Source organism: Anabrus simplex, chromosome 8 (assembly GCF_040414725.1).
Source record: "Anabrus simplex isolate iqAnaSimp1 chromosome 8, ASM4041472v1, whole genome shotgun sequence".
NCBI lineage: Eukaryota > Metazoa > Arthropoda > Insecta > Orthoptera > Tettigoniidae > Anabrus > Anabrus simplex.
In genome coordinates, this window is record NC_090272.1 from 5,279,827 (window position 1) to 5,305,922 (window position 26,096).

A 26,096-nucleotide genomic window follows, 5' to 3' on the forward strand; every position below is an offset into this window, starting at 1 on the left:
AGAATATTTTCAGTAAAGTTGGAAGGATTCTTAATTGAGCATTCTCTCCAAATAACCCAAGGTGGTTCTGCTAACTATGACTTAGGGCTTATCTCCAATATGGGATAGAGCATAATAGGGAGTGTTAGTTTTGAAGTCATCTTCCAATTAGTGGTGGATGCAATTTGCAAGGCAGGAATGGTACTTAGCTGCAGATGAAGAGATATCAAAGACGACCGATGAGGTTCCCGCTACAAGGATGGAAGCTTCCCAAGGACCAGCAGAACAAGACTAAATGGTGAGCAAGCGAGTTAAAGATATTGCAAGTTTTCGCGAAGTAGAGTCATTCAATTTTCTGTTAAATTCATTTTTTAATTTAAATTCAGTTCTCGTTAAACCGTCGTCATTTATATTAAATCTAATAAATAGTATTTTTCGAGTTCACTTTAATCAATCTGCCTTAATTAGCCTTTTGATTCTTAATTCTCCTGCTTAATGATTAGTGCACTATCACCCCACCCCTGTGATAAGAGTCTGTCCAAGCTTGATTATAAATTTTATCTTTAAGTCCTCAACTTAAAGATTGGCGCCCTTTGCTTGCTTGGTTGCATTTCTCGTTTGATGATTGTTCTCCGAGAGGGGAAGTCACACTGTCGAATAGCACCAAGGGGTCTGCTCAAGGCTTATCGTCCCCATCCGACGGACGTATCACTATTAACATGTCATATGACCCCACTTCATATGAGCATTGTGGAGAGGTTTGGAATTGGCACACAATCTAGTGATTAGAAATTGTATAGCACGAGCTGCCCTACCCTGCCAGCCAGCACTCTGATGGTGAACAGTTTTTCGATCAACGGGACTCGAACCGGCTAACCTCAGTGTCAGACCGTTTAGACTTCAGCGCTTTAACGATCATGGCCACGAGGTGGACATTTAACAGAATAATAGAACAGTATTTTGGAAAAATTCAGATACGAGGTTTCCGTTCTTATGCGACACGTACCTATTTTCAGCATAATTATATTAACTTTTAACCGCAGAATCCTTCATGTGAGATGATGACATGCGACGGACCAGAGACATCTCAGGAACAGAATACACATGAAGTCCCTAATTAAAAATTGTACCCACACTTTTAATCACTTTCCATATTAAAACAATATCTGAGTATACAGAGCAGTCAAATTAGGGCACAAACTGAGTTAGTTCCCCGAAGATGACACAAGAAGCACAACGACCTTTGTTTGTTGCACAAAGGAGCTCACATTTATTGTGAACACCAAGCAATCAAGCCCTGATGGGCGACCGCAGCTGTGGTCAGTACAACGAACTCTCTCGGCCGTTATTGTTGGCTTTCTAGACCAATCTCAGATAACCTCTGTCACGGAGACTGAATGGACCTAGAATTACTCGTCAGATCGAGGTAAAAATCGCTATCTTGATTAAGAATCGAAACCAGGGCTTCCGGGTAGGAGGCAGTCTCGCTACTGCTGGACCAAGCGTTGGCTCATTTATTTCCACCCGAACATTTATTATTAATCACGCGCTTGTTAAGAGCAACATCACTCCTTTTACGTTGGCCCTAAAAATATTTGGCTTTATTCTGTTGTTGGCCGTCCAGAAAATCGCCAGCAAATTCTAGTGTGCCTCTTTGAGAGTATTAAGAATATAATAGAAATATTTGCGAGCTGCAATATTTTGGTGGATGTAGTAATGTTTTCATCTGTCACAGGCCAGAGTAAAGTCTTAGTGACATTCTGCTTGCGGTATGGGCGACACTGAGCACAACTCGTGTTGCTACTCATAGGTTCAGTCCTGCTGCAAGAGTCCTTTCTGGATGAATGAGGAACTATGTCACCCGTCATCCCGCCTTGTGGAACCGTCATCGGTATGTGGGTTTGCCTTACGATTGAGCTACTTGAGGACCCAAACATAGCATTGTACTAGATTTCTGGGATTGTCCACCAAAATTATAAAATGGCCCACTACCCTAGCATTTTTCGAGTGAATGAGATTCAACGTTGTGCACGATGAAAACGGGAAGGTTCATATCGCATCTGTCTGTGGTTTTGGGAGACATCGAGGTGTCTGCAGCAGTTCAGATCTACTGAGGAGAGAACACCTTCCAGTATCATCGGGCTCAGCTGAGCGACTCATTGGACTGGAAAACTTAAACGGAGTGTCCACTCCTTAGTCTCGTTTCCTGATAAAGTGCACGTTTGCCCTTCCTGATGCCAACTTCAGTAGAGGAGCTAATAGAGATTGTGAATGAAATAGGCAAGGGGGATGGAAGGACTTGTGAATACGAACTGCCCGCATTTGCCTGGAAGTGAAAATAGAAACCAGTACAGCTGACGGTGAGGTTCAAACTCACGCGTCTCCCGCATGTAAATTATTACAGATGAAATACCTTAACATTACTACAGTCACGTTTTCAAGCTATTTTTAATTTATTTTCAATGATTCTCATTCTGGTAGCCCCTGATATGTGGCACTATACTATAAAAGTTGGACACGCAGCAGACTTTTTTAATTTTGTGGAGTCAAACGTTAGAAAGAGATATTTTAACTCTCGTACGTAATAACGGAAACTGAGTCCCTCACTTTTATATTTCATACCTCGCCATTAGGACGTAGGTACACATCTGTATCTATCAGCCCTGCGTACATCCTGACTTCTTTTGCCTTCCATAGATATGTATGGGACTTGAAGTTATGGGTTCCAAGAACAGTGCAATGACCTTGACCTGCTCAGTGAAAAATACTATCTTCCAGCGGAATAATTTTTTTTTTCACTTCTGGGCTTTATCACTATCGATGAACATCAGATTAAAAAAAAATGGTGGCCGTGGTCGTTAACGCGTCGAATTCTTATGGTCTGACACCGTGGTTTCACGGTTCGAATCTCGTTCGTTGAAAGTGTTTCTATCATCAGAATGTTGGTCCGCACGGAAAGGGAGGTGGAATGAGGGCCTGTGGCGCTATTGATTGTTATTCGTTTTGGACAGTTGTATGTACCTTCCTGAAAAGTACGCAGATCCATAGAGATCAAAGTACAATTTAGAGCTACAACTACACTCTATAAAGGTTTGTCAGGAAATACTACAACACCTGTTTTGATTCCATTCCACTGCCGTATAAATCCTGAAAAGTGTAACTTTTATTCGCAACATATATTAATAGTTCATTTAGAATTTCCAATTACTTTATGTATAGTAATGCCGACTAAACAAGACAGGCTTATGTACTAGTCTATATATAAATGTGTACAGTCTGAATCACGACATGTAAATAAAGGCATGCAATTTTATATACCGGCAATTTCTTTTTAGCACAAACTAGGAAACTGCCGGATTCCTGTCCAAAATTATTAATTTTGTCCTTGTGTGATAGCCTATTTAAGAACGACAGGCGTGCAGTGTTCTTAAGTCTTAATTATAGACCGTCTTAACAAATGTAATTGTGATCCAGTCCCAAGAGCTGAGGGCGTGCGAGCAGACAATTAGAGTGACCTCTCTCTCGGACATCCCAGGGACCAGATCAGCTGGTGACGGCACTGCCTAGTTCCCGGTATTGCTGCTCTGCCTCGTATATAAACATGCGGTACTCGAGGGTTCGACATCACTCCAGCAGCATGACTCCAACAGTACAGGTCGCTGTCCTTGTGTTGACGGCGCTGGTAGCAGCCTCCGCCTACCCCGCGGCGGACAAAGGTACGTACAGCTCTCTTTATCTCGCACTCAGTGCATTTCGTGGACATCTTCACATCACCAACAGCCAGTTACACGTTAGGAAACGTAGATTTAAGAAGGTGGCATAGATGGCCTTTCAGGCCTCGGCATTTGGGCGCTGTATGAAATGGTGCTAATTTTTGTGGGACGAAGAATGTGCCCTAGGACCATGCTGCACAGAAGCGAAAGAACAATGTCTAAATTTCCTTATTTCTTGACAGAGAATAGAACCGACATCCATCTAGCTCTTTAAATATTCTGTGGCTGTTGCTATCTTGGTGTAGCCCTTTAAGGCAGACCCTCCAACAAGGGTGGGTGGATCGATCGAGTTGGCCGTGCGGTTAGGGCTACGCAGCTGTGAGCTTACATTGGGGAGATAGTGGGTTTGAAGCCCACTGTAGGCAACCCTGAAGATAGTTTTCTGTGTTTTCCGATTTTCACACCAGACTGTACTTTCATTAAATAATTAAGGCCACTCCTAGGCCTTTCCTCTCCCATCGTCACCGTAAGATCTATCTGCGTCGCTGCGACGTGAAGCTAATTGGGCGGCATCTGTCGTGAAGGGGAAGCAGAGTATTGTTGTGGTGTTACTTGTGGTCTATGCGTTGCAGGGATGTTGGGGACTGCGTAACAAAGGGAACTAACGATTTAAGGTTAAAATCTCTGACCCGGCCGACATTGGAACCCGGGACCTCTGGACTGAAAGGAACTACGCTCATCGTTCAGTCAAGGAGCCGGTAATTCTATATAATAACGCACATATTCATTCTCTCGGTTAGCCAGCAATTCGGATAGTGATGATGATTATCGTAAGTTCAATTGGACAACCACCTTCCCTTAACACTAACCAGGAGGGAAAAAATCAACAACGTAGAAGTCCGAACTGTCGACGAATTAAAGTATGGGCAAAAGTAAGGCAGGGACTGCGAAGGGTGAGAAAATGTAAGACCCGCGCCTCGCAAATGTAATGCGGATTGAGACGGAAGAGGGCAAACGTTGTTCGGGGAAAATGGAGAACCGGGAAGAAATTGTACCAAGTGTTTGTCCAACCCTTATCTCATTTATCTACAGGGTCAGTTATGAGGTGAGGTGAATCTGTCGGGGCGGGTTTTTATGACCGGATGCTCTTCCTGACGTCAACCTCATCAAGTAGGAAGAGAGAGGGTGAAACCCTGTGCCAGCACATAGCCTACTCCTGCTGAATTGCACCAATGGGTCTGGTCAAGGCTTAACATCCCCATTCGACGGAAGAATCACCATCACCAGCGACATATGCTCTCACTCCATATGAACACTGCGGAGAGGTTTGGAATTTAATCCAGGCTTTTGGCACGCAATCTAGTGATTAGAAATTGTATACCACCACCTCCCGTACCCTGCCGGCCAACAATTTCTTCGACCAAAGGAACTCGAACCAGCTAACCTCGGTGTCGGACCGTTTAGACTTCAGCGCCTTAACGATCATGGCCACCAGGCGGGCGAAGAAATTTTAGTAAGTAATTCAAATATAATTCCTCTGGCTTATGTCGTTTACAAATAAATCAATGTCTTCCTCATTCACAGATTAGAATTCTCTCTTGCCTAAATTTTTCAACCCAACTTGCTACTTCCTTGGAAAGTTTGTTCAATGTGACACAACATTTTTAACGTGCAGTGCTATTTTTCACCTTTGGCCATGATGCTCGACAATATTGAGTACTTGCGTATAATTGAAGAGTATTTGCTGATTTGTAATTTTAGAAAAAAAGATAATTAACATTGGAAAAAACAGGCACTAACCTCCAGAAATGCTGACAGTAGATTTTGAACTAACTATTCTCCTCAGTTTTCCTCAAGGCGCTGACTGCCTTCTGATCTCACCGTCATTATAGGGAACAAATTTCCCATACCTAACCTTGACTCACCAAACCAGAAACTACAACGGAGGTACCAGTGGTTAATTAATCGGTCAATGTTGGTTTCGAAATTATTAACGAAAAACCTCCTGTGCATAGATTTACTAGCACGTAAAAGAACTCCTGCGGCTCAAAATTTCGGGACCTCTGTGTCCCCGAAAACCATAAAAAATGCAGGTTTTGGGATCTAAAACCAATAACATTATTATGAGTTAGCCAAAACTAATTAATTAATATTATAATTATTATCATGTACGAACTCAGGTGTCAATTGTAAAATGCCATAGCTGCAGCTCTAAATGATCGCAATAATTTTATTATAAACATGGTTTCGTAACATACCAGTAATATCAATCGTTAGGTTCTCGTCTGCTAAGCTGATTGTTCCGCAATCGAATCATAGCACAGTCGGTTGGCATTTTCGATCTTCTTAAATAATGTCAAGTTAAATGGAACCGATTTTGGCAACATTCTAACATTTTGGTCCTCCTTAATTCAACAGTTTGTTCAAGGACAGTAATCATTCAAATATGTCCGACTCGTTGGCTGAACGGTCAGCGTACTGGCCTTCGGTTCAGAGGGTTCCGGGTTCGATTCCCGGCCGGGTCGGGGATTTTAACCTTAATTGGTTAATTCCAACGGCACGGGGGCTGGGTGTATGTGTTGTCTTCATCATCATTTCATCCTCATCATGACGCGCAGGTCGCCTACGGGAGTCAAATAGAAAGACCTGCACCTGGCGAGCCGAACCCGTCCTGGGATATCCCGGCACTAAAAGCCATACGACATTTCATTCAAATATTATCACATTAAATTGAATAGATAAATAGATATTCCGATAAATATAATTTAATTTGGAAATAATCTACGTAGGCTAATTCTACAGTTGTCATTTTAATATTGCCCAACATCACAAGAAATACCCCTAAAGATGATCTTTTTTATGTTAATGTGGTATTAAGAGGTATATTCTTGCACTAGACACTGAAATATTGTATTACTGTTTCAGGGGTAAAGGGCGGCCACAGCGGACGTGGAGCATATATTGGTAAGTTCATCACCTGTTGTGCAGATTTAAAAGTAGACTGTAGATGTGGGTATTTTATACTCGAGTCGTCCGTAATTTATTTTAGAGGAAAAGCTAAGGGATAGTTTAAATAAACTTGTAATTTACTAAATCCTTACGCACTTTCTCTGTTTACTACTTAGAACTGATTATTCTGTTTTTTCTGTTTCATTAGCGGTCTCTATTTTTTTTAAACTAAGAAATGATATAGACAGTAGAATGAAAGATATTTAGAGTACCTATATGGTTTGTTATCTGTATATCATTTATGTAAATCAGATATGTGTTATTTTAATTCTGAACTGACGGTTAGAGTGAGGTTCACTCACCCTCGTGAAACCAACTGAGCAACTATTAGAAAAGAGAGGTAACGGACACGGTCAAGAAAATCGATGCAGTGCGGTTCAGGATGTCACCACAGGGCAGCAGATTAATACGTACTATATAGTCCATCGTTTGTTCGTTTACATTGAATGAGTTACTGTAGTCGAAAGAACGATTAATCAGGAGACAATTTTTATAAGTTCGACATGACTAGACACTGCTTCGTACAAAACAAAGCGATACCACATAGGGTGATAGGTTCCCTGTTGAACCCAGCGTTGAAATTTCCCAAGTACTGTGCTGTGTTCAAGGCCATATTGGGACATATTGCCTCAATGTTGCTAATCATGTGTCCTTTGAAGACTGAACTGATCACGAATTATGTCGCAATGCTCTACCAATTGTTGCTGTAGAACGTGATGGTTGTTTTATTCTCGTCTGTTTCTGCAATCTCTTTGATCGAATTCGTGCCTTTGTCTCTGGTGTTGAAAATATTGTATAGCCTATTCTTATTTTAGCCGGCCCCGTGGTGTAGGGGTAGCGTGTCTGCCTCTTACCCGGAGGCCCCGGGTTCGATTCCCGGCCAGGTCACGGATTTTTACCTAGACCTGAGGGCTGGTTCGAGGTCCACTCAGCCTACGTGATTAGAATTGAGGAGCTATCTGACGGTGAGATAGCGGCCCCGGTCTCGAAAGACAAGAATAACGGCCGAGAGGATTCGTCGTGCTGACCACACGACACCTCGCAATCTGCAGGCCTTCGGGCTGAGCAGCGGTCGCTTGGTAGGTCAACGCCCTTCAAGGGCTGTAGTGTCAGGGGGGTTTGGTTTTTTCTATTCTTATTTTTCACGCGGCACCGACACAGATAGCTCTTATGGTGACGATGGGATACGAAGGACGCGAATGTCGCCTTAGTTAAGGTACTCATGAAAATAGGAAACCACGGTAAACTATCTGGAGGGCTGCCGAGAGTGCGTTCTCCCGAATCCTAGGCGCAGTCCCGTGTTCGGCAGTAGACACTGCATCCTCTCACTCACAGATCTAATGTTGCACTTTAGAAGGTTGTATTGTTTTGTTCTCTCTGATAACACAGGTACTCCACTATTGAAAACCTACCTATTGCTTATGAATCACTTTGGCAATGTAACACTTACAGTGTTGCTGAGAAATTAACCCGCTATCCTAGAAACAGTAATAAAGGAGAACTTCGTTGTTTGAAAGCAGGTTCGTGCTTAGAGGTGTCAGATATTATCTCACAATTCATTCTGAAGGGTTGTTTGCCTTCTCCAGTGCGACCTTCAAGGTAAAGTGGCTGGCAGAACGTGGAACAGCGCGCAATTATTGGAACTTCTTCCTACAATAAGAATAATGAGTTATAGAAAATAATTACCGTGCTTCTACCATTGTGAAGAGCCATCTCACACAATATGTATACAGCGTGACTAACTAAGCTCCCTGTCTATTCACGCAGTGAAATCTCTTGAAGTACGAGTATAATCCCATTTTAGCAAAAATTCACGTGATGTTTGAAGTTGATCACTATCGAATGTGGGAAATACTTAGTTGGGTATTTGATTCGTTGACATTCAATATTATAACCTTTCATGCTCGAGGATTGAAATCCAAGGGGTAAACTGTAACCGTAATTGCGCAAATGTATAATAATGGTGTTCGAAGAAATATTGTAAATACGCCTTGGCATTACTCAACGTTGATACACAAGATTCCACTCATGGGCCTGAAGGTTCTATTAGGCACCGGTTAGAGTTCATAATAATCATCAGCACGTTAATATTACCATCATGAGAGATTATAGCTTTAAACTACATGAGGCTAAGAGAAACCCTAATTTACAAATAAAAATACTGAAAATCTAGTTCAATTGGAAGGATGTTCCGATTTAATGAAATCAATCATCGATAACAATATAATTAACAATAATCAAATAAAATCTTATAACATGGGTGGATAAATAGTAAACATTGCGTACAATAAGTTATGTACTTTAAAAACTACGGTATACATTAAACATTCTTTTCTTGGTTAGCCTATTATCTCTTCCGCTCACATGGCGCTATAATCTTACTCTACCTTTACAATAATGGCAAAACTACCTCATATTAAAGATAAATACGCGCAAATCCGGCAAAATGAATAAAGGTAGGTCAATGAATTATCGTTGTTAATAAGAAAGCTGCTGAAGCCTTAAACATGCAATTGATGATACAATCATCTCTAATTATTTATCTTATCCGCCCTAAATAAAAAAAATATTCATTCGTTCATGTCTATGTCAATTTTGCGCCAACAATCATGTCCTGTAGTATTTCATTAATATCATTAACAACCGTCCCAAAAAATAACGACTTCTAATTAACAACTTGAGCACTTAGTAAAGTAAATACATGCAACGCCATGGAATCTAAAATACAAATTACAGAACACTCGTAACTAGATTCTTCAGCAAACCACGGATAAAAAATCGAAGAATTATTAAAACAGAAGAACAACATAAATATGGTGTCCTCAAGCTGCTGCACCTAAAGAAAAATGGATATTCAAATCCACATGCTACTATAATGAACAATCATTAGTTGAAATTATCAAGACACAGCAACATTTGGATTCGTCCACGGTCTCTACTCTGGATTACTGAAATTCTGCCAACATCTACAAGACACATGCACTAACACTACAGTTACTCTACGGGAAAATACGTAGGTTGTACATTGGGTAGTATGACCCTCACTTTATTCTTAATCAAAGTGTAACTTAAACGTCTTATTGGGATAACATTAATTGGAAGAACTTCATCCAATATGCACTATTATCATTTATGTAATGCCTGTCTCATACTCATGTATCATATTATTCTTATTGACGATCATTCATATGTCCATCTCGAAAACTTCTTCGGAAAACAGTACCCTCACGGTACAATTATGAAATCCTAACCGCTTGTCTATTCCGCCGTATCACATTGATATTCACATGATAATCCTCTACTTTACTATATTCCAATTTCAACATTTTTGGAATTTTCCGAGACAACATTACATCATACGTAATGCATATTTCCCAATAAATAATCCAACATAACAATCGCGTACCATATCATAATCAATCACATCGACGACTCTAAACATTCAACAAAACCATATACGCATCATGCTTATAAAAATCTTTCATTCAAGCTCATAACTACTATTCTCAATTCTAAACTTATAGCCTGTATCCATGCGATTAAATGAAACGTTTCTTTTATGAAGACTCGGTCGGGCCATATGAAATATCTGATTCATAAAGGAAAATTCCTTGCACTTCACCACATAATAAATACATTTTAAATACTTCCAATAAGACTTGTTCATGAAGAAATTGGCAAATTAATTTCATCTAAAAGAAACCGTATCACGGAAACGATAGCTAACTCATAATGAATTGCCGTATTACAACCTATAAATGTGCGCTCGAATCTTAGATGAAATTAGAATATCATCAATTCGAATTCCAGTCATGTCATCATTTAGGTGGATTAGATCGCCAATCGACATTATAAAATGAATATAGATGATCCTATATCGTCGCTCAAGTTGCTTTATGTATAACACGTTACGCTCATAAATGCGAAAGAAAATATGTAACTACACAATGTAGAATATAAAAGAACAAATAAAGGAGAAGTCTTTTGTACTCATCTTAACCCGCGGTTACTCGCATGGTGAGCGCGGCGCTCACCTTCGTAGTATATTGCTTCTTGTTGGAATGTTACAAAACGTCCACCTTTGTAGGTCCCTGTACCTTTGTAACAGATTACTATGAAGGGGATGTGTCAGTCATTTACATTATCTTTGATAATATACACCCGTAATTCATTATTAGGCACGGCAGTGTATGTTTGGTGAGCGGTGCGCTCAGTAGCGAGGAACTGTGCTACTTATATTTGGCTCATTGTAATAAGTCAGGTTTTGTTTTATGCTTGTGTTTAATGCGAAATGTTTATACTGTGGGTGTTGTTAGACAATATTTACAATTATTGTGGCATCCAGTGATCAGATACTTTCGTGGTTGTGTGAAACGAAGGAGAGAAGGTCTTGAACATCGAGACTGATGGTATGAAACAGATGAGGTTTACGGAAGTGATCATAACTCTGTTTCAGAGTGTCTGCAAGTTCTGGGGAAGGAGAGGAACTTTCTTTTATAGCAAACTGTGATATCAATGTACATAGCTCGTTTTACAACCGGATGCCCTTCCTGACGCCAACCTCAATTGAAGGGCTAATAAAGATGAAATAAATAATGGTGAACGAAGTTGGCTAAATAGGTGTAAGGAATCGGCTGTAGTCTGTGAATAGAAACTGCCCCGGTATTTGCCTGGAAGCGTGAACAGAAAACCATTCTCAGGACAGCTAACGGTGGGGATCGAACTCACGCGTCTCCCGAATGTTGAGCTTGCATCCATAGCCACTCCACTCGGCCGTGTTCCTAAATAAATAACTATCTCAAATGGACATATTAAAAATACCTCCATATTATATGGACATATTATGGCCTTTAAACATAAAGGCGAGCGCTGCGCTCACCAGCGAGTAATGGCGCACGTAAAGACCTAGCGAGTAATGCCGGGTTAACTGGTGAGCTCTTGAAGATATAATTCGGTCATCCCGGTCCTCGGAACATTGTCATTCCTTCATACTACCACATCATCCAGGCCCGCCGGGGCTCCATCCCGGTTTAGGCCTGCATCATCATATTAGCGGGTCTTTCAATATGACAATTCTCCATGTGATCCATCATAGAGTAACCTGCAACATATACAATTCAATTAGTACAATATTATGCACCGAAATGAATATTTTAATATTCTGATACCACACTCGCCTTGTGTGTCTTTCTTTGAAGAACTATGCTTTCTGCTTTTAATGTTTACTTTACTTATTGGCGTATGATTATCAGATAGATTCGAATGCACTGCAGTTAGATTTCTTTTCATTCATGACAAGCGATTATCATTCACAATTTTCATTTTATTGTTCTCATATAAAACAAAACCCAGTTCATTACTATAATTATGTAGCTGTGTGCGTTGTTTTGATTGAAAATAATCTTAGCAACTTAACCTCCTTTGTAGAGTACTTCTGAGAATCGTGGAACATTCTCTTTGACATAACTGATCTCACGAGCGGGAATGCTCATTTAACAATGGAATGCGCCCAATAATTCACATCCTTGTTTCTCCAATTCTGTTCGAATCGGTAGTTTCCTAAAGAACTCTCAATCATTTGTAGATGTTAATAGTAAGTAAATACTGTTCAACTAATGCAAACGAAGGCAAATCTAACGTGTATAATTCATAATGTTCAATTCAGTCTGTGATCTGCGTTATATAAACTGAAGCATTGCGCGTTATTTACTCTCAGTTCGAATACGGTCCTCCTCACTCAACAGTAGTTGACTTTACTTTAAAATTAAACTTCCGGACACAAACTTATTAGATACCACGGGATTCTAAGTTTGTCAGTTCTCACACACTGAATACTTACTTTAACTTATCACTCAGTTGAGCGAGTTACTTTGAATTACCGATATATCTAGCCATAAATTGACTGGACGTATGCTTTTCTCAAGATTTCAACTGATTTCACTATACGTATAATGAATTTTAATAATTCCTTCATATTTGGCCCGGAATTAGCTGAAATTTTATAATATTTAGTTGCATTTTTTTCGATGACTTGGTGCCGAGGAGAAGTGAAAGTGATATTAAGAGGACATGTTTACTTTATAGCGTGTCTTCAGCTGCTCACAAAATTGTTTTAGCAACGATGGAACGTTCACATCTCTATGGCCATGCTCGGAAGAACCGAAATAACGTACCGGTACCGGTGCTCGAGATGGAATGTTTGCAATATTCATATCACAAATAAGAAATAAATTAGTTCTATCTGTGGAGGAAGATTTCGAAGTAGAAATTAGATAATCCCAGCTGTTCAATATTTAGAATAAAAGAAACAGCATTAGAGAGAAATTGTCAGTAGGTGCAATGGTCCAAAAACAGGAACCGTACATTTTTGTTTGTTGCTGTTGTTACCTTTCTCAGTGATAGTCATGCTGCAATAACTCCTGTGTTTTTATTGCAAGAACTAAACAATCTACCATTGTACATTACTTGTTTTCATGCTATCAACGTTTCGAATTGCAAATGTTAGATTTATCATAGGACAGTGCGGCTCCACGGCTAAATGGTTAGCGTGCTGGCATTTGGTCTCAGGGGTCCCGGGTTCGATTCCCGGCAGGGTCGGGAATTTTAACCACCATTGGTTAATTTCTTTGGCGCGGGGCCTGGGTGTAAGCGTCGTCTCCATCATCATTTCATCCTCATCATGACATGCAGGTCACCTAAGGGTGTCAAATCGAAACACCTGCAGCTGGCGAGCCGCACATATCCTCGGACATCCCGACACTAAAAGCCATACGCCACTTCATTTCATCACAGGGCAAATTGAACAAGTCAAATTGACAACTACATTTTTTGTATTTCTTCTTCCAGCTAATGCATCCAAGAAGAAATGATTATGAATAATTATGGGTATATTTCTTCAGGATTGTTGAGGACTTGTTAGTTATCTGAATTCTCGATATAAGTTATTATTTTTCTCTCAGATTTTTCCTTGGTGAATAAACGAGTAAGTCTTCCATATTTCTCGTTTAAAATAACTTAAGTTCAATTAATCAACAGAGCTCTACATCCTCTAGGGAAGCTGTTTATCTGGACCAAGTATTTTCAACGTACTTTCCTCAGGATGTACTATTTCCATTTTCGTTTCCATCATCCTTCTAGTGAACTACTCTTTTCTCTCCCAATGCAAACGCTGGGAAGTTGAAGGGAACGAGAACATTTTTCAAGACATGCACTCCTTTCATTCCTTTTGATTCCTAGATATGATGAATCAATCAATTGATCGTGAATCAATACATCGTTTTTTGCGTGAATCCATACGGTTTCTAAAGATATTCTTCGCAAGGTGTCTGATAGAGAATTGCTATTTTTGCTATTTGCTTTACGTCGCACCGACACAGAGAGGTCTTATGGCGACGATGGGATAGATAAGGCCTAGGAATGGGAAGGAAGGGGCCGTGGCCTTAATTAAGGCACATCCCCAGCATTTTCCTGGTGTGAAAATGGAAAACCACGGAAAACCTTCTTCAGGGCTGCCGACAGTGGGGTTCGAACCCACTATCTCCCGGATGCAAACTCACAACTGCGCGACCCTAACCGGTCGGCCAACTCACCCGGTGATAGTGAATTGAGACATAGTGTTTGTTAAATATAATATTTAGGTATGGTGGAGACGAGTGTGGTAATTATTGTTATTATTAAGTAAAGGTCACGGAGATCGTAAGAAAGGAAGTTTACGTAGTATGGTGACACCATGGCTTTTCGAATCGGGTACGCAATATCTTATATCAGGCATCTCTTAGAGTGATCTCACCAGGCTGAGTGAATCCCGTTCAGTTTAGAGTAGAATTCTTTAGACAAACCGGGCATAGAACCCGGAGCGTCCAGACACCACGGCACTGGCTCAATTGTTTGGTAAGACGCAGTAATCCTCTTGACGCAGATGCGCCGTTCGGACTCCCTGGTAGCGGCAGTTATTCCAAGTCGTCGTCCTCGTCATGGTCGAGCAGTGATGGCGCCGGTGGCAAAACTGGCAGTGAGTCAGGATCATCTTCGTCTTCCTATACCAATGGAGGAGTGGGAGGTGCTGGCTCTGGATCAAGCTCTGGAAGTCAGTCTGGATCTTCATCCTTCGGTGGAGGACATTCTGGCTCTGGGTCTAGTTCCGGAAGTCAGTCTGGGTCATCTTCCTTCGGAGGTGGATCTGGTTCTGGGTCCAACTCTGGCAGTCATTCCGGCAGTAAGTAATACTCTTTCTTGCATTCTCACTAGTACTCTTATAATGTTAGACATTACTACTGACTTTATTCAAGGCTCAACTTAATAGGCGACATGCAGACTATGTAAATGTGAAGTGAAGGTCGTCCCATGCCAAATACTGGTAGATATTTTCTCCAGTTACACATTAACAGGGGTATGCGTCTTCTTGTGGAAAGTGAGATGTTCACGTTCAATGATAAAGTTGTATGTCAATGAGATCAGGTGTCAACAGCACTCCTGGCAGTTCAAACAGTTATAAACACAATTACTCTGTAATTGCACAGTGCGTCCGGGGAGATGAAAGAGTGTACGTCCTATCAGTGAGATAAAGTATATTCACCTTTATATGTGATCATTCCAGAGACGTTTTACTTTTCATTGACTGTGGTGGCAATCATCTTGTATTAACATTAATATGAGGGAAAAATCGAAGGGGTCCCACACTTCAATAATAGAAGTATCGGCCACGAAGGGCGTGAAAATAAAAGACTCCCCAGGCCTCGGAAACTTAATACCGTCGGGGTAAGGAAAGAACAAGAGTTGACGAAGTGAGGTCGGAAAGGATAGATAAAAGTGAGGAGCCTGGCACAAGTAAGTGTAAACTACTCAACTAAGGGCTCCGTGGTCGCCAACCCACGCTAACAGGTTAAGAGTCGCTAGGTTTCCCTTTAGTCGCCTTGTACGACAGGCAGCAGATACCTTGGATGAATTCTAACGCTCCCACCCCCAGCGGGGTTGTACATCTTCACTGAATTACGCAGCAATGAGGCCTTCATATATTATGTTGAAGTCGAGAAGGCATCGGGCCGAAAAAATGGGTCGATTTCACGGCCTTGTCCACCGCAAGGTATTGTGGAAAAGGTTAGGAAGAACATCAGCTTGTTGTTCTTAAACTAGAGTGTTACCTTCCGTATTTCAGTGAATACTGCTCTTGTCTTTGACACTTATCTCTAAGAGATATTGTAGCTCTGTGGATGGAGCGTGTTAATCTAAATTTAAGGTTTATGTGACAAAACCTTTTATGTCGGTCAGATTAAAAATCCTTTTCAAATTATTGTCATATTTTTGCAGAAGCTGATTTGTTAAATTTTGGAGGTGATTATTATTTTAAGAGGAAGTATAACTGCTAATTGGAGCGAAAAGTAAGATTTCAGACAGAATGATGTTATCGGCAAAGGACTCAGGCCTCACAAGCTTAATGCCGTCGGGGTGAGAAGAGAACAAGTGTTGACTAAGAGAGGTCGGATAGGATACATGCCACAAACAAGTGGAAACAATGCAGGATCAGTTATGTGCCCCGTGATCACCAATCCACGCTCCAAACTTGAGTTCCTGGGCCCCTTTTAGTCGCCTCTTACGTCAGACAGGGGTTACTGTGGGCTTATTTTACCACTCACACCCACAGGGGGAAGCCTGGCGTTGATGGACTGTGTTTTAAATTCTAAATTCGTGAATATCTTTATTTAGCTCGTAAAGTAACAATGTACCGGATATAAAAATTTCATGCTTTTGTGTATATTTTTTAGAAAATGATATTTATAAGATTAAAAAGGGAATTAATGGCGAATGTATGTGTATGTTCAGTCTTTAGCCCTAAGGCTGGTTGGATCCTCAACAGCTCTGCCATCAACTGTCATAGATGGCTTAGGCATCACTGAAAAGGCGTACTAGGGAAATGAGGAGTGAGGTAGTTTCCCGTTGCTTTCCTCACCGAGCCAGAAGTTGCTATTACATATCAGTTTGCCAAGCCCACTGAAATGCATGCCCCAACCGACAATATGAGCAACATTTTCACACCATTCATAGCAGGGACTGGCTGCAGAAGGAACGGCATTACTAGCATCGCTGAGACAGAGACAGATCTATGAAAGTAACAAAATCGCGAATACTTGCGTACATTTTTTTCACAACTTGCTTTACGTCGCACCGATGCAGATAGGTCTTATGGCGACGAAGGGATGGGAAAGGCCTAGGAATGTGAAGGAAGCGGCCGTGCCCTAAATTAATACCTGGTGTGAAAATGGGACACCACGGAAAACCATCTTCAGGGCTGCCGACAGTGGGGTTCGAACTCACTATCTCCCGGATGCAAGGTCACAGCTGCGCGACCCTAACCGCACGGCCAACTCGCCTGGTACACAATTTTTGGATACAGGGAGAAATTTGACTTAATATTTGCTGGTCTCCTTCCTGCGCCACTCTACACTGCAGCTTTCTAGATTTAAGTTTTGGTTTTAAAAATATATTCATTTCTTTTTGTGTCCTTTTTTCACAATTTTATAAGCTTTTGCCAGTCTTCGCAATCTAACTAAAAAGTAAAAGAATAGTCCAAAGCATGGTTATCTTCGATATTAAATACCTGAGGTTCGACAAATTCTGTTAAGTCATTTTCACGTAACAAAGAGGCAGACAAAAATTAAACTTAACCTGCTTTCGAAGTTTCATACACGTAACGTGAAATAAAAGAGAAATATGAGTGTACACAGTAAATTATCTTTTATATCATAGGCCTATATATATTTAGAAGATTGTATTTAAATAGTAACTATTCCTCACTATTTTCTGCTCTTACTTTATCAGTTGCCGGGCTGAGTGGCTCAGACGGTTGAGGCGCTGGCCTTCTGACCCCAACTTGGCAGGTTCGATCCTGGCTGTGTCCGGGGTTATTTGAAGGTGCTCAAATACGTCAGCCTCGTGTCGGTAGATTTACTGGCACGTAAAAGAACTCCTGCGGGACAAAATTCCGGCACCTCGGCGTCTCCGGAAACCGTAAAAGAGTCGTTAGTGGGACGTAAAGCAAATAACATTAATATTATTATTACTTTATCAGTTGATCTTCAACAAGTCATGATGATAATAATAATAATATTAATAATAATAATAATAATAATAATAATAATAATAATAATAATAATAATAATAATAATAATAATAATAATAATAATGAAATTGGTTTTTACGTAACATTAAATACTTTTACGGTTTTCGGAGACGCCGAGGTACCGGCATTTTGGCCCGAAGGTGTTCTTTTACGTGCTAGTAAATCTAGCGAAACCAGACTGACGTATTTGAGCATCTTCAAATACCACCGGACTGAGACAAGATCGAACCTGCCAAGTTGTGCTCAGAGGGCCAGCGCTCTGTCGTCCGAGCTACTCAGCCCGGCTCTTCAACAAGTGAAACCGAACTTGTAAGAATACTTCTTGTGGGAAGTGGTGTATGTGAATGTGTAGATGAATATCGCAACTCAGAGCACATACCACCCATTTTATCCTGCCAAGGTGGCTGTTGCCCAATCAGATAGACGGCAGGTTTCCCGTGATCAGTACAACGACACCGTCTTTTTCTCGACTTCGTCCTCTCAACTGATACCAATAGTGACTCCCCATCAGCCCTTGCTCCAGTATTAAAACTCTTGGACTGGCTGGTGCCTCCGTGTAAGAGGCTACTTGTACACCATGGCGCTAACACATGGTACACTCTTCTCATAAAGAGACTATGTTCCTTGCGAAACACCAACACCGTCCGGTAGTCCAACAATGGAACACGTTTTCCGATTATCTTACATCTAGAAGCAGCAAGTTACACCTTGAATAACATTAATCAAAAGGGAACCTTTTCTTGAGCCCTGAGCTCTCTAGTGCTGAATCGGTAGACCTCGGTTATCTTCCACATTGGCAACCTTTGACACACAAACTATGAATCGCTGTGCGACATCTGGCGTACACCTTACGACCTAGTACTGTTGTTGTTTACACAGCAAAGCCAAACTATATAATTCATGCTAGGAACAAGATTCGCATCGAGAAATGTTATTTAATGTTAAATAATGTATGTGTGACACAGTTGTTGGCGTAAGATAATCAATGTTTATAAAATTCATATCGATCGATCATATTATCGATTCAATTCAGATTTCATTTCCATCCAGTTGGCGGTATAACTGGAACTGGCAGCCTCCCTCTTTACTCCTCACCCCAAAAAAATCGGGCTCAAGAAAAGGTTCGCGTAAAGTATGTGTTTCGGCCGGCGATCTCTCTGGTAACAGTGTAAGCAGTTTAGCGGGAACACCGTAACCAGGCAACGAATGTACATCACATGGATGGAAGAACGACGCCATTTTGGTGGACGTAAATACATGCTTTTATGAGATGTTGATGTTGGACGTATTAGTTATATAAAGAGAGGCTATAAGCAAAGTAATAACGAATAATTTTAACGGGAAAACATTAATTAACATTTTGAACGCTGCCAAAGGAAGAATTATGCGCTCTGGACAAACAGCATGTACTATTGTGTTTTCTCGCAATTACATAGTTACCTTAATTAATGAACTTAAGTTTTCATGGCTCATTGAATTAAAATAAATAAATAAATACGGTAACTGCATTAAAGCCACTTATATATATTCTACTTAACAAAGCTATGCTCGACTTGTGAGGGAAGACGTGGAGACAGAGCTGCGCCCAACAGAGTTATGAAATACATGGGGACCTGTACTCCAGAAATACATGTATAACTAGTGGCGTGCGGTGCACATATTCATTACCCCAACTGCAAAACGTTTTAGTTTAAACATTCGTAGCCCCACTACACTCTCTAAAGTCAACATTACCATTTTATAAGGCTGCATTTTTCGTGGAAAGGTCTACCTGAGAAAGATCTTTCAAGAATCGAAACCGACTTACAACCTTTTAGGTCGTGTTACGTACATTTAGTACGTGTTGAGGAGACGTTAAATACAGAGCAAAAATGGCCAACCGGACACCAGTGGGATCCGAACCCACAACCTCCCGAATTGAGGTCGGTTGCTCTCTCAAGAATATTTTCAACCACACGCTCCCACATACTTCCAAATTGATATTCATGGCAGTGACACCATCATAACTTAATCTATAGCAGATTTTAAACAATATACTTACAGTTTCATTCAGTGACGCTTCGTGATAGTACAGCCATGGTTTTCACCAAAATACACGGCGACTAACTATTTGTTCTTTACTTAAAAAGCCTAATCTAAATTAATCAGCAAAATTTAACTGGTATTTTACCGTCGCTGAAGTTCTATAATTAAACTCGCATACGAGGAAAGCAACGGGAAACTACCTCACTCCTCATTTACCTAGTACGCCTCTTCAGTGATACCTAGGCCGTCTATGACAGCTGATGGCAGAGGTGTTGAGGATCCAACCAGCCTTAGGGCTGAAGACTGAATATACACTGAGAGTAAGTGCATCAACGACAAACGAGGGAAAATATTTTTCACGACGTATAACACACGTTGTATTCATGAAGAATACCACAGAACTCGCGAAACCTTCACCTATGTACCACCATCACAGACAACTGTGTTCATGCTGGGCTATCGGAACACAAACTCTACACGCGCCATCAGTAAACTGTATACATGCCGAAACCCAAGACTAAAATATATTGATTTCATATACTGGCTCTATTTTTATTAGCAAGACGATGTGCAAGTGGCTATAATGTTAGGGTAGGTAAGGGTGTATTCTGCCCGAAGGCAGGTCCGAACCTCCGCAGAGGTTTCGCCTGAGCCAGAGTTTACGTACGGTAGGGCGGCCAGTTGCTTTCCGCTCCTCCATTCCCTTACCCCCACCAACAGCGCGTGGCAACCCATCCACTTCTTGACCACGCCCGATGTTGCTTAACTTCGCAGATCTCACGTGATCCGGTGTGTCAACATGGCTACGGCCGTTGGCGCTATACTGTTAAGATGTTGATATTTTTCTATCAGTCTCTAGCGTGTGGCGCTGAAGACTTCGAGTGTCAAGTATTAAAACTAACATTAGCTTACCTAAAGTAGCTAGCCTGTCGCCGTAAATTCCCATCGGGGTGCGTCTACAGTTCCGCACCGCTCCCAGGACAAGGAAGCTTGAAGTGCATGCGTCACCCAAACGACATTAAATTAAAACTCCGGCTCAGGCCAATGCAGTTTGGCAGAAAAGCTTGGCTTTGCTAAATATATATAAGTGGCTTTAATCCAGCTCTCATATTTACTTTATTTTGACATCGTTATCTTCTTTGCGGCACTACGGCTACTTCCTCATTCCGTCCACCAAAATGCCGTCGTTCTATCACCATTGTCTATCACTGTTTATGATTTCTTGTGCCCTTGTTGGTAACGCCAAGAATTTATAAGAAGATTATACTAAAGCGCACTGCTAGAACTACAGTAAGTAATGGTCTCCGAACAGTACACTATAGTAGGTCGTATTATATGCTATAATGTAAATATTTCTCGAAGAACCGCACAAGAATTTAGAAGGAGGAGATAGTAAATCCCAGGGGTCTCATAACAATCTTTCATCGTCTGTGTACATTACGTCAGTCTACACGTTGCTATAATAGAATGCAAACTCTTAGTAACGTGTTGTTTGTCTCCTTATATTGTTATATTCTAGCTAAAAACTAGGAAAGTGTATATATAAATGGGAAATCTGAAGAAATAAATATGAGCTCTTCAGCAGAATGATTAAAGCAGTACGTCTTACAAAACACATTTTCAGGCCCTTTTTCTTTTGTTTTTCGAACTGAGCCTCTATGGACTGCGTCTTAACAATCAATCTCATTTTCAATGTCTGTGTCTTGTTCAACTGCCGGCGTCCGGCTCCATGGCTAAATGGTTAGCATGCTGGGCTTTGGTCACAGGGGTCCGGGGTTCGATTCCCGGCTGCGTCGGGATTTTTAACCTTAATTGGTTAATTTCGCTCGCACGGGAGCTGGGTGTATGTGTCGTCTTCATCATCATTTCATCTTCATCACGACGCGCAGGTCACCTACGGGTGTCACGTCAAAAGACTTGCATCTGGCTAGCCGAACTTCTCCTCGGACACTCCCGACACTAAAAGCCATACGCTATTTCATTTCATCTGCCGGCTTTGACGTCCTGCCAGTATCTGTTGAACCCAACGATCAGCACTTTCTTCCGCTCCTCTGGGTTCTGTCTCCACCATGAAACACTGATAGCTTTTCACCTCCCTTCTGAAACTTCATTCTCCGTAATGCCCACCTCTCTGAGATCTTTCTCACACTCTTGGAACCATCTCAACTTAGATGCCTTTGGTTTTAGAAAATTCCAGGTTTTGTTTGTGAGCCGGTTGTGTCCATAAAACAGCCGTCTTATCTTTCTAATTGCTGTTGTTATCGGTTCCATCTCGCTGTATACTTCTTTAGTAGTGTCATTTTCGATTCATGCACACGTTCTCCGATGCATATAAGCCTTCTCTTCTACTAACAGCGCTGTAATGTCTTAATTTGGCTCCGAAACTCAGCATCTTCTTACCATAGATGTTTTTAGTCATTTGGAACTCTTCTCTAATTTCCGGATGTGGATATTTGTCGCTTGTTGTTCTAGCTCATTCTCTTGGATTCCTTCACCCATGTACTTAAACTTCTTGACTCTTCCAATCCTTGCATGGTCCTTAACATCCATTCTGAATCATGTTTGAGTTCGTCATATATTTCGTCTTCTCAAAGGAGATTTGCAGCCCCACTTTCTCTGCTGTTTCATTAAGAAGATTTATTTTCCTGATTGCTGACCTACCTCTTTTTTTGCTAGGTACAGTTTCAAGAAAATATTCCCATATCTTCAGCTACAGGCCTGTAGATGTTTGGATGTGATACTACTTAGGCGGTCTGTATACCTATTTCAAAATTCAGAAGACGCTCCCATCTGCCAGCCAAATGGACCTCTAGTGAACAGTTTCAGCGGTTGAGTTTGTTTTGCCCACTCGCTGTCCAGTGCGGCATTACAGTTATGACATGGAGTGAGCAATTTCATGTCCACCTTTCAGATATCGATTACATCAAGCTCGCGAATTTGAGGTCTACATGTGACAATACTTTGTCGAGATTGTCCACCGATGACTGATAAGGTGGACGTTTAAACTGTAGGCTGACAATAAAACTAAATGTAGACTATCCAATAATCTACTTCTCCCTACAGGTGGATCTGGTGGTCATGGCGGTTCAGGAGGTGGCATCGAATTTGGTGAATTAGGAGCTGGCTCTTCTACCGGAGGAGGTCATGGTGGTGCTGGAAGTGGATCTGGAGCTGGTGGTATAGGAGGAGCTCATGGTGGTGCTGGAGGATTAGGAGGTTCTGGAGGACATGGTGGAGCTGGAGCTGGTGGTATAGGAGGAGTTCATGGTGGCGCTGGAGGACTAGGAGGTTCTGGAGGACATGGTGGAGCTGGAGCTGGTGGTATAGGAGGAGCTCATGGTGGCGCTGGAGGACTAGGAGGTTCTGGAGGACATGGTGGAGCTGGAGCTGGTGGTATAGGAGGAGCTCATGGTGGCGCTGGAGGACTAGGAGGTTCTGGAGGATATGATGGAGCTGGAGCTGGTGGTATAGGAGGAGCTCATGGTGGCGCTGGAGGACATGGTGGAGCTGGAGCTGGTAGTATAGGAGGAGCTCATGGTGGCGCTGGAGGACTAGGAGGTTCTGGAGGACATGGTGGAGCTGGAGCTGGTGGTATAGGAGGAGCTCATGGTGGCGCTGGAGGACATGGTGGAGCTGGAGCTGGTGGTATAGGAGGAGCTCATGGTGGCGCTGGAGGACTAGGAGGTTCTGGAGGATATGACGGAGCTGGAGCTGGTGGTATAGGAGGAGCTCATGGTGGCGCTGGAGGACTAGGAGGTTCTGGAGGACATGGTGGAGCTGGAGCTGGTGGTATAGGAGGAGCTCATGGTGGCGCTGGAGGACTAGGAGGTTCTGGAGGATATGACGGAGCTGGAGCTGGTGGTATAGGAGGAGCTCATGGTGGCGCTGGAGGACTAGGAGGTTCTGGAGGACATGGTGGAGCTGGAGCTGGTGGTATAGGAGGAGCTCATGGTGGCGCTGGAGGACTAGGAGGTTCTGGAGGATATGGAGGAAGTGGCTCAAGCGGCAGCACTGGATCAAGTGGTGGATCTGGAGGATATGGTGGAAGCGGATCAGTTGGTGGTGCTGGAGGATATGGAGGAGCTGGAGCTGGCGGTGTAGGAGGAGCTCATGGTGGTGCCGGAGGACTAGGAGGTTCTGGAGAATATGATGGAGCTGGAGGACACGGTGGAGCTCATGGTGGCGCTGGAGGACTAGGAGGCTCTGGAGGATATGGAGGAAGTGGATCAACCGGCAGCACTGGATCAAGTGGTGGTTCTGGAGGATATGGGGGAAGCGGCTCAAGCGGAAGCACAGGATCAAGTGGTGGTTCTGGAGGATATGGAGGAAGTGGCTCAAGTGGCAGCACAGGATCAAGTGGTGGTTCTGGAGGATATGGAGGAAGTGGCTCAAGTGGCAGCACAGGATCAAGTGGTGGTTCTGGAGGATATGGAGGAAGTGGCTCAAGTGGCAGCACTGGTTCAAGTGGTGGTTCTGGCGGATATGGAGGAAGTGGCTCAAGTGGCAGCGCTGGATCAAGTGGTGGTGCTGGAGGATATGGTGGAGCTGGAGCTAATGGTATAGGAGGAGCTCATGGTGGTGCCGGAGGACTAGGAGGTCCTGGAGGATATGATGGAGCTGGCGGTGTAGGAGGAGCTCATGGTGGAGCTCATGGTGGTGCTGGAGGACTAGGAGGTTCTGGAGGATATGGAGGAAGCGGATCAAGTGTTGGTGCTGGAGGATATGGAGGAGCTGGAGCTGGTAGTATAGGAGGAGCTCATGGCGGTTCAGGATCTGGAAGTTTGGGAGGTGGTAGCTCGGCTGGTGCCAACTCAGACAGTTCTTCAGGCGCCCATTCAGGAGGCGCTGGTGCTCACGCCGGCTCGTCATCAGGCGCTGAGGCAGGCAGCTCCTCGGGAAGTGGCGGTGATGGCTCTGAATCTGGCGCTAGTGCGAAGAGCTCTGCGTCCTCTTCCGCGGGCAGCTCTGGCCACGTGAAAGGTGTCAAGGGCAAGCACTACTGAGCGCTTGAAGCTACCTTGTGATGTGAAAGTCTGTGCTGTAAACCATATCTATTTGTACCAAATACATTTTTAATTAAAAACACTTTGTTTCGTTATTTCGTGAAATCATGCCTTTCCATAGCATTTGTTTCTTGGGAGAGGGTCCTGCTGAGGTGTTGGAACAAAAATAGCCCCAAAAAATCTCATAATGTGGTTTTAGAACAGGTCAGAAATTTTTAACTACATGTGAGATGGTTTGAGTTCAACTCTGTCTACATGGTTATAATTGATGAGCTATCTGAGGGTGAGATAGTAGTCCTCGTTCGGAAAGCCATGAGTAAGGTCGTAATTTACAGGCCTGCGGGCTGACCAGTGGTCGCTTCAGGACTCGACCGCCATGGGGTTTGGTTTGCTTTAGTAAGGAAGATCAGGCTGTGATTTAATTTCACTTCTCAATTAAAAACTTCATCAAACTTTTACAAATTTATGTAATAAAATGTTGATCATAGAAATAACGAATAATTAACGTTTTCAGTTAAAATATATCATTGAATTGGTTGTTTCAGAAACCCCCACATATCCTGAGAAATAACTTTAAAAAAAAAAGACTTCCATCTCACCATCAGCTTAGAAGGAAAATTAAACCAAAATGTAATAACATATGTAGTGAACGAACATGTGATATTCCTCCGCGTTCTGCTCTGTCTTGCCTCATAGAACAAGAATCCAATAATAACTCAATAATCTCAAAAAATGGACATGTGAGGTTTCTCAAATTACGGATTCCATTCTGAATACTGGTTTGCTCACCAACTACTGTAGTACAGAACCTAATCGTCCGTCATTTCCTTTACTATTTCAGTTGGCTAATAAGTTGGTTGGGCATTATAAGGCAAGGGTTCGGTGCAATGTTGTGAAATAACGCGGCTGTCTTCCACCCGAGGTCAATTTAGGACTTGGTAACATGATCAGAGAATTCCAAGCTACATGTGAATCTCACGCAGGTATTCTGCGCCTGTTGCGGTTTATTTCGGAGTTCTGTTTGTGCCTCTAACCTCGTCACTGAGTGTTTTGACTATTTCCTTCTTTAGACTGAACGGAAAAAGGAAATTTGGAATTATTGAATGTATGTGGCGTGGCAAAGCTCATGTACGTACAGGGATTGCTTGTCTCGTTCTGAGAGATGAGTTTTAAAGTTCAACGCGAGGAGCCTGGCACAAGCTCGGGGTCCCCACGCTCCATACTTGACAATATTTCTTATTTCAGTCGCCT

The 26,096-nt window shown here is 42.3% G+C and overlaps 1 protein-coding gene across 3 annotated transcripts; it reads left to right on the forward strand.

The window, feature by feature from the left end:
- The first annotated feature begins 3,578 nt into the window (after positions 1 to 3,578).
- Positions 3,579 to 24,927, forward strand: LOC136879175 (uncharacterized). 3 transcript variants are annotated; one of them, XM_068228950.1, is made up of 5 exons: positions 3,579 to 3,695; positions 6,618 to 6,656; positions 14,620 to 14,916; positions 22,906 to 23,343; positions 23,398 to 24,927. In XM_068228950.1, the coding sequence occupies exons 1-5, from the start codon at positions 3,581 to 3,583 to the stop codon at positions 24,843 to 24,845; spliced, it is 2,337 nt and encodes a 778-aa protein (XP_068085051.1). In that variant the 5' UTR covers positions 3,579 to 3,580; the 3' UTR covers positions 24,846 to 24,927. The 3 variants fall into 3 exon arrangements, with proteins under 3 accessions (XP_068085051.1, XP_067009043.2, XP_067009044.2); XM_067152942.2 differs by having other exon boundaries at positions 22,906 to 24,927; XM_067152943.2 differs by having other exon boundaries at positions 14,620 to 14,904; positions 22,906 to 24,927.
- Positions 24,928 to 26,096: the final 1,169 nt, after the last annotated feature.

Bases quoted from the DNA above. Each gene is read 5' to 3' on its own strand.
- LOC136879175 (XM_067152942.2), top strand. From the start codon at position 3,581: ATGCGGTACTCGAGGGTTCGACATCACTCCAGCAGCATGACTCCAACA. The intron at 3,696-6,617 runs GTACGTACAGCT...TTACTGTTTCAG, and splicing joins CTACCCCGCGGCGGACAAAG to GGGTAAAGGGCGGCCACAGC. The intron at 14,917-22,905 runs GTAAGTAATACT...TTCTCCCTACAG, and splicing joins CTCTGGCAGTCATTCCGGCA to GTGGATCTGGTGGTCATGGC.